At 34.1% G+C, this 9,596-nt stretch overlaps 1 protein-coding gene across 1 annotated transcript; it reads left to right on the top strand.

The window, feature by feature from the left end:
* The first annotated feature begins 442 nt into the window (after positions 1-442).
* LOC111020130 (respiratory burst oxidase homolog protein D) lies at positions 443-5,278 on the top strand. The gene is made up of 11 exons (XM_022296701.2): positions 443-734; positions 819-981; positions 1,085-1,133; positions 1,226-1,333; positions 1,407-2,216; positions 2,306-2,401; positions 2,482-2,597; positions 2,702-2,836; positions 2,920-3,443; positions 3,550-3,686; positions 4,655-5,278. The coding sequence occupies exons 1-10, from the start codon at positions 566-568 to the stop codon at positions 3,663-3,665; spliced, it is 2,286 nt and encodes a 761-aa protein (XP_022152393.2). The 5' UTR covers positions 443-565; the 3' UTR covers positions 3,666-3,686; positions 4,655-5,278.
* The last annotated feature ends 4,318 nt before the right edge of the window (positions 5,279-9,596 follow it).

Below are 9,596 nucleotides of genomic sequence, written 5' to 3'. Positions count from 1 at the left end.
ATTTCCTCATCTTTTTCTCACTTGCAAAAAAAAAAAAAAACTAATTCTTTTAATCTACCCAAAATTATCTCATTTGTCATACATTCAATTTGGTATCAACGTATAGCTCAATTAATTAAGTCAGGCTCGAATTTGAACTCTCACATATTATCGTACTCTAAAAAAAATTGATAATTTCCAAAATTTACTAGAACTATGGCACAACTTAACAAATTTAAGGGCAAACTTGTAATTTAATAAAAAAATAGAAAACTATATAATTAACTAATATCCATCTACCCAACGGAAAAATGTATTTATTTAAAATGTTATTTAGAGAGAGAAGGAAAAAATTAATAGTAATAATCGTCCGAAATAAAAAAGAATGAATATGCAAATAATCAAACAGTGGGATGAGGTCAACCCTGCTTCCGAGCAGTTCCTAGATCCGTTTTTTGTAAGCACCCCTCCCTCTCTCTTCCATTTCTATCCTCTTTCTTCTGCTTCCAAAACCAGACTCCAACATTTCCTAATTTGACTTCCATTTCTCTGCAGACTTTGTTCATTTGTTTGTCCATGACCCCAAATGAGGCCTCACAAGCCCTACTCCGCCGGCGCCACCCACGCCCTTAAGGCCCTCAAGTTCATCGCCACCAAGACCGGCTCCGGTTGGGCTCCTGTTGAGAAGCGTTTCGATGAACTCACCGCCGCCTCCTACGGCCTTCTCCCCTCCTCCTTGTTCGGAGACTGCATAGGTAACAACACAACACCCAACTCCAATTCCAATTCCAATTCCAATTTTATCTCTGATTCTAATTAATTCTAATTTACTGTCACAGGAATGAACAAAAAATCCAAAAAGGTCGCCGGAGAATTATTCCGAGCACTGGCCCGGAAGCGCAACATTACCGGCGATTCCATTAACAAAGCACAGCTCAAAGACTTCTGGGAACAGATCTCCGACGACAGCTTCGATTCCAAGCTTCAGACTTTCTTTGACATGTAACACAACGCAAAAAAAAACCTTTACTTATTTATTAATTTCCTAAATCTAAATCTAAATCTAAATCTAAATCATCCCCCATTTGGATTTTTGATACTGCAGGGTGGATACAGATGCAGATGTAAGAGTCACGGAAGAAGAAGTCAAAGAGGTACCCAATCCAATTGATTAATTATATAACATAGACTTTTGAGCAATTAAACCGTGGTCGAGTTTGACTTTGAATTTGAATTTACTGTGTAGATTATCAGTGCCTCTGCGAAAAAGATTTCCGCAATTCAGAAACGAGCAAGAGAGTATGCAGCGTTGATCATGGAAGAATTGGACCCTAGAAATGCTGGCTACATCATGGTAATTTCAAATCCCCACATAATTAAAGCGAAAGAAAATTCAAAAATCTTCTTCTCTAACATTAAATTTGCAGATTAACAACCTGGAGACTCTGTTATTGGAAGCCCCGAACCAATCGGTGAGAGTAGATAGCCAAGTTTTAAGCCAATTGTTGACCCAGAAGCTGAAGCCCACTAACACGAGCAACCCCATCGTAAGGCCATACGACAAGTTCAAATACTTCGTGGAGGACAATTGGCAGAGGATATGGGTGATGATGCTCTGGCTTGGCATCATGGGTGGACTATTCGCTTACAAATTCATCCAGTACCGCCACAGGGCCGTGTTCAACGTCACGGGTTATTGCATTTCTATTGCCAAGGGAGGAGCCGAGACTCTCAAGTTCAACATGGCTCTGATTCTGCTGCCGGTTTGTCGCAACACCATCACCTGGCTCCAGAACAAGATCAAATTAGGCGTCGTCGTACCCTTCGACGACAATCTCAACTTCCACAAGGTCATAGCGGTGGGAATCACAGTGGGCGTGGGGCTGCACGCGCTGGCGCATTTGACGTGCAATTTCCCACGGTTGCTCCACGCGACGGAGGAAGAATACGAGCCCATGAAGCCATTCTTTGGAGAGGAGCAGCCGGGGAACTATTGGTGGTTCGTGAAGGGCGTGGAGGGATTGACGGGTATCATAATGGTTGTACTGATGGCCATAACCTTCACATTGGCCACTCCATGGTTCAGGAGAAACAAGCTGAATGTACCAAAACCCCTCAAGAGGCTCACCGGTTTCAATACCTTTTGGTACTCCCACCACCTCTTCATCATCGTCTACATCCTCCTCGTTGTCCATGGCATCTACCTTTACCTCACCAAGGAATGGTATAAAAAAACGGTAGGCAACCTAATAATTTGTCCCTAGTCACATCATGTCCGTATGAAATTTGTAGGTTTGTTTTATTAATGTGGTGTGTGGATTTGTAGACATGGATGTATTTGGTGGTGCCGGTTTGTCTATACGTGTGCGAGAGACTAATAAGAACTTTTAAATCCAGTATCAAGCTGGATAAGATTCTCAAGGTGAGCGCTGCAGCCAATTCTATGCCATCTTATTATATCCATTTATTGAAAGTACTGCATTAATTAATTAATTGGTATAGGTGTCTGTATATCCTGGAAACGTTCTGGAGCTGTACATGTCGAAGCCACATGGGTTCAAGTACAAGAGCGGGCAGTACGTTTTGGTTAACTGTGGATACATATCCCCCTTCGAGTGGTACGTTGAAATATGATACCCCTATATTCTAATTTCTATCTATCTTCGTTATTGGAAAACTAAAAAGCAAACAATAAGATAATCTGAGTATTGAATATACATAGGCATCCATTTTCAATTACTTCAGCTCCAAAAGATGAGTATCTTAGCATCCATATCCGGACACTTGGTGACTGGACAAGGCAGCTAAAGACTGTATTCTACGAGGCTTGTCATCCTCCCCTAGCTCCAAACCCCAAGTAAGAAATGAAATAAAATCAAATCAAAATCTGCGTCGGTGGATAGAGACTAATTGTTTTTAAGAATAAAATATTATTTGCAGGTTCCCAAAAATATTGATCAACGGTCCATACGAAGCACCAGCACAAAACTTCAAGAAATATGACGCGGTGCTGCTAGTGGGGCTGGGGATCGGAGCGATGCCGATGGTGAGTATAGTGAAGGACATAATCTACAACATGGAGGAGGCGGAAACGGAAGCAAACGCAATGGAGAAGGGACAAGGGCAAGGGCAGAGGAGCCAACAAGGAAAAAGGTTCAAGACCAGGAAGGCGTACTTCTACTGGGTGACCCGTGAGCAGGGTTTGTTCCAGTGGTTCATAGAGATAATGAACAAGGTGGTGGAGATGGACGAGAAGGGCGTGATCGAGCTCCACAATTACTGCACCAGCGTGTACGAGGACGGCGACGCCCGATCCGCCCTTATAGCCATGCTTCAGTCGCTGCACTACGCCAAAAGCGACCTCGACGTCGTCTCTGAGACACATTTCAAGTCCCACTTTGCCAAGCCCAACTGGCGCCAAGTTTATAAGATTATCGCTCTCAACCACCAGCACACTCACGTTGGTGGGCCCCCCACTCCACTCCCACTCTCTCTCTTTTTCTTTTTTCTTTTTTCTTTTTTTTTCTACTCTTATCTATTAATTATTTTTAATTTTAAAATTTTTTGTAGGGGTGTTTTATTGTGGGGCACCGACACTAATGAAGGAGCTGAAGGAGTTGGCTTCCGATTTCTCCCGCAAGACATACACCAAGTTCGAGTTTCATGAAGAGAACTTCTACTTTTGAATATGACCAAATGAAAAATAGGTAGATTTAATTCAGGGATTTTAGTTACAGGGTTTAGGTGTATTTTTCTATATAATCCTTAAGCTTCAAAAAGTAACGGTTTAGTCTCTAACATTTAGAAAATAGTTTGGAGCTAAACTTCTCTTAACCCCACTAACGAAAGGCTGACGTGGCATTGATTTTTATATAATATAGCAATATTTATTTTTTTAATATTATATTTAACTTTTTTCCTCTTTCTATCTCGTACCTACCCCCTCCTCAAGAAATCATCTCATCTTGTTGATTAGGCCTTTTGTTTCTCTCTCCTCGCTCCTTCCTCCAACTTCATGGATGCCTAGTGCAGCCCTGTTTTAACTTGGACTAATTTCCTGCAAGCCAAGGCAGTGACATGTATCTGTTGGAAAAAAAATAGATCAACCGATCCTCCTAAAAGTTCTCAGAACTATTTGATTTTCTTCCTCCACACGCTAAAATATAGACTAGTAACAATAGCGAGGAATAAGAGATAAAGATAGAAAAGCTTAACGTCACATGGATTATACTGGTTCGCCCCTAACTTGAGACTACGTCTAGCCTTCTACGAAAAATTAAGTTGAGAATATTTTTCACTCAAGATATTACTATCTTACTTCTAAGTACCTTAACAATGGTTACCTAGGATTACACAATTGAAAATACCTTCACTAAACTCACGAGATACAAACTCCATTTTTCACACAGTGCCTATAATCACTCAAGTCTCTTTTATTTACTGCCTATAATCACTCAAGTCTCTTTTATTTGGATTCTGTACAAATGAAACCTTTACAAAATGGTTATAAGACAATAATATCCTAATTCTTGTAGAAACTGGTAGTAGTATTGAAAATCATTTTCTTAGATCATCTATTTTGGCTCTATTATCCCGACAACATCTTCTCCAATTGTTTCTCAATTTTAATTTGTGGGTTTCTGTTTATAATCTCTGGGCTTTTTGTTTTTCGCAGAGCATGGACAAGTTGAGGTATTCTCTTGTGTGCACTATTCTAGAGCTACGGAAAACCAGAATTGCGGTTCATGACGAGCCAAAGCCACTAGAGAGAAACGAAGCCAATAAGACAGTGAAAAACTTCTCCTCTTCAAACTCTTCCCGCCTCCTCTCTTTGCCCAGTGAAGACGAACCCGGAATCGACTTCTCCTCCTCCGATTAGGAAGAAAGCATCGCTTCCTCTCCAATTCCGCCTGAAATCACCGACTGGCTCCCGGACAAGTTGAGTCCTAAATGACGGATAGCGATGGAGAGGTAGGTAAATCAATGGAGCGATGTTGGATTGGGGGGTGGAAGATGAGGAGAGGATTAAGAAGATGACAGATTGAGCCTGCTGAAATCACCAAGATCACTCACAAATCGCCTACCGGAAGAGTACTAGAGAAGAAGGAGCATGTACAAAGTGGGGAGGAAATTTCGCGGAATGAATTTAATTTGAGGCGATAGGAGCATGTACAAGAACACAAAGTTGGAAATTGTTACTATGACATTTTGCCATGTCACCATCTTACAAAATTATTCTTCATCCCTCATTTATTTCTTCATACACAATACACAATATAATTTCCGTCTTTTTCTGTTACTTTTTTTTTCTTTATCTTTATTATTTACGTTTCATCTTCTCCCTTTACTATTTTTTCTCTCTTTTTTCAAATCAAAATTTTCAATTGATATTTTTCCGTTTTCCTCATTTTCTCTAAATTCAAATTCAAATTCAAAATATCTCATTAAATTTTATAAAATTGTTAACTAATTTAATTCACACAAAATCTTTATTATCCACAAAAATTGGCCTAGGATTTAGAACGAGTACTACTCAAACATTTTAATCTCCAAATTCTTTTTTACTATTTTTGGTTTGAATTTTACTTTTGTATTATTTTATTTCATTTTTATTTATTTACTTTTTCCTCCTGAATTTTTAGTAGGAGAAAAAAAAATCAAAATCTTTGTTTTCCCAACCTCTCTAACTTCACTCAAGCTCTCCATCTCTCTACCCTATTCACCTCTCCTCCCCCCCTCCCTTATCTCATCAATTTCCCTCTCCTCTCACTAAGATCTCTTTTTCCCTCCCTATTACTATCGCTAGCAATATTATTCTATCTCCTTTTCCCTCTCCTCTCACTAAGATCTCTTTTTCCCTCCCTTTTTTTTGCTATCGATGCTCCTTTTTTTCCTATCGATCTGCTCTTTCTTTTTTCGTATCGTTCTGCTTTTTTTTTTTTTTTTGTTCCTATCAATCTGCTCTTTTTTTCCTATCGATCTCCTTTTCCAACCGATCTCACTCTTTTTTTTCTCTCCTGGCGAATGAATAATGGAAATAAGAAATATGAAGATTATGAGAAAACTTGAAAAAAGAATCTAAGAAACAAAAGAAAGAATTAAAAAAAAAATTTAGAAAGAGAAAAATTAAGGAATAAAAAAATTTGGAAAAAAAATAAAGAATCTAAGAAAATTTTGAAAGAGAAAAATAAAGAATAAAAAAATTGAAAGAGAAAAAATAAAAAACCAAACATATGAAAACTTTAAAATAGAAAAATATAAAATCGAGTTGAAAAAAAATTGAAGAATAAAAATAAATAATTGAGTTAAAAAAATTGAAATAGAAAAATAGATGATGACGAAGGAAAAGAGGGGAGGAGTGAAAAGTAATTTGAGATGAGAATAACCAAGTTTTTTATAATCGAATCATATCTCATTATCATTCCTACGTTTATCCCCAAAGAGAGAGAAAAATTACACGTGAGTTTTTTTTTTTTTGAAACACACCTGAGTTAAATATAATATAAAATTAATAAATATTGTTATATTATTTTAGTATTCAAGTTATTTTATGCATCTTGACTAAAATTTAAGTAGGATGATATTTGAACTAATTTTCGCTGGAGTATTTATGTATTGTTGGATCGGTACGACAAACCTAGAGGGATGAATATGGTTTAATCACAATTTGTAAATTTTTTAATACGGTGGAATCAATTTAAATAAATAAGTAAACTTTTTATAAATAAATGATTTTAACACAAAATTAATCAATAAATTAGAAATAACATTTCAAGCACCAAAATTAATTTCAATGTAAATATTGCACATAAAAATGAATAACAAATTCTAGTAATTAATTTGATGCAATTTATGATAAAGAAAATTAATTGCAAAAATTAAATAGTAGAGGATAACTCTGAAAATTTTATAGTGGTTCGGCAACACCGGCCTACTTCACTTCCAAAACTCCTCTTGGGTGTTCAATTGAAGAACTTGATTCTTTCCACGACTTAGAGTCCAACTGGTGTACAACGTTCTTTTTCCAAGAGCAAGAACAAATCCAATTCTTTCTACGGTTCAGGATCAAACCGTTACAATGCTCTTTTCCGAACTTAAAAACAACTCTTACAATATTTGAAATTTGAATACAATCTCATAAAATCTCTCAAAAGTAGATGTATAAAATTACAAGCACAAATTTATAAGAAAAATTTTTATAAATTGAAGTCTTCTAATGGTTAGGAAAAATAAAATTTACAAGTATAATAATCTCTCGAAATAAAATCTCTTTCAAGAAATTATAATAACATTGAAGCTTTAGAAGATGAAGAACAATAGAAAAATTGTGAGAGAAATGTAGAGAGAATGAGTATCAAAAATTTGGGAGAAGGAGGGTGTTTAAATAGGAGAGAAAATAAATTGAAATTGATTTGAAACCGAAATCAATTTGAATTATTAAATTTCAAATGATTAAATATGAAAGGTTGAGATTAAATTGAATAATAATAATAATAATATATTCTTTCTCTCTCTAAGCTAGGAAGGGATTTTTTTTTCAACTGACACATGCATCAGCATATTTGACCTTCATTTTCCTTTTTCTTTTCATTTCTTTCTTTATTTTTTTTATTTCATATTTTTTTTCTCTCAATTTTTTTTTCTCATCAATACAAATTGCTATCACATTCTTTTTTGTTGCCCGCTGCAATTACACAACTGTCACGTCGTCTACTTTGTGTATTTTTCATTCCAACTTATTTATCTATAATTTCTTCGTTTGAACTCCAATTTGGATGATTCAACCTTCATTGGAATTGTTGTTTCAAACTCTACGATGTGGATACTTCAAAATATCAAAATTATTAATAAACAAAATTAGGTTTGTTATCATCAAAATATTAATTAATTAATTAATTAATTAAAGTTAATTAATTTAGAATTAACGGTCAAAAAGCCAACAATCTCCATTTTTTATGATGACAAACTACTAATGAAAAATGTGTAGACATTAAGTGATCATAACATTAAGTCTAACAAATCACCATAAAGTTCATACTTGAAATTCATTCAAAAGTTAATTTCTAACAACTTCATTCATTTTTCTTAATACCTATCCCCTCTTGGAATCAATCAAAAAGAACATTTAGAAAAATAAATAAAGACATAAAAGCTCCCATTTTTAAAGAAACTTAATACTTTACTTAATAAGGGAAAAAAGACATTTTAACGCAAGTTTTATAAAACCCCCTATCAAGATGCCTTCTAAACAAAAATTAACAAGAAACCCAAGAGGCATTAATGATAAGCAATTATAAAATAAATTTGCCTCAATATACTTACTCTCCCTAGACAGATAAACAATATACATAAAAGGAGTAGAGTTTAAATCAAACCTCAATAAGCTTTGACATCAACACATTTCATCCTTATTCTCTTGAGCACATTTTCAACATATAGGGAGGTAATCAATAAAGTGCAATATAAAAAAAATCCATTATCACAAATATGACAAATAAAATATTATAACTCCCCCCAAAGATATGCAATCTCATCCTAATAATAAATATCAACAAATACCAAGAAGATAAAAGTAGCACAATCAAAAAAAGTTTGTACAAGATAGATATATTAAAAAAATCAAGATAGATCAATCTATCTCAAACGTGATATACAATATTCCAAAATATCAAATGTTAGAAAATAAAACACCGATTGATAAAGAAAAACAGAGAAGTATAACAATATCACAATTTATGCCACCAAAACAAATTTCAAACAAACATAGGCAAATAGACAATATATATCAACTATCAAGAACAATATTTCTCCTTTGAAAAATAATTCGACAGCTCTTTTGAACCAAAATTTCAAAAGAAAAAATTTTCGACAATGAGCAAAATTTTACAATTAATTTTCATAGAAAGTACTTAGTTTATGGCCAAAAAGCATTATCTAAATAACATATTCCAAGAGAATAAACAAATAATATACTCAAATTAATTTTAATAGACTAAGTACATACTTCATGCCAAAAAAACATCTAAATGTTTTAATTAAATTCATCCGAGAAATAAAACAAGATACATTTCTTCTCAAGAGAAATAGACAATATATCTCAACTGCAAGAACAATATTTCTCAAAACTCAATATCTACAATATCATGCTAAAATAGATATTCAATCATTTCTATTTTAAACCAATATTTTAAGCAATGGACAATAAGGATTATGAATAAATCTCAAACTAATTTACAGTTTTTTAAGATAAATTAATCCAATAATCCATAAATAATCAAGCAATAAAGATTAATGCCAAAACTATTCTCGAAATACTCAAAGGCATTTAATCTAATGAACAATAAAATATAAGAAATCAATTTCAACTTCTCTAACCCATTAAGAAAATAATTTCCATAAATATATCACTATCATAATATTCTCAACAAAAAATAATTTAACCATATCGAAAAAGTATTTTTCCTTCAATTTATTCAAGCAAGCTGTAGACACCGTATTTGGTTCGACTTATTTTTAATTTTAATTTATATTATTGTATTTTACTTTATTAAGTTTTATTTTAATTAAAAAATAACATAAGGTTACTTTATTACTAGTTTTAATATAAAGTTCAAATT

Source organism: Momordica charantia, assembly GCF_013281855.1.
Source record: "Momordica charantia cultivar OHB3-1 chromosome 5 unlocalized genomic scaffold, Mcharantia_2.0 BLBB01000005.1, whole genome shotgun sequence".
Classification (NCBI taxonomy): domain Eukaryota; kingdom Viridiplantae; phylum Streptophyta; class Magnoliopsida; order Cucurbitales; family Cucurbitaceae; genus Momordica; species Momordica charantia.
This window is presented reverse-complemented; position numbering and strand designations above follow the sequence as displayed.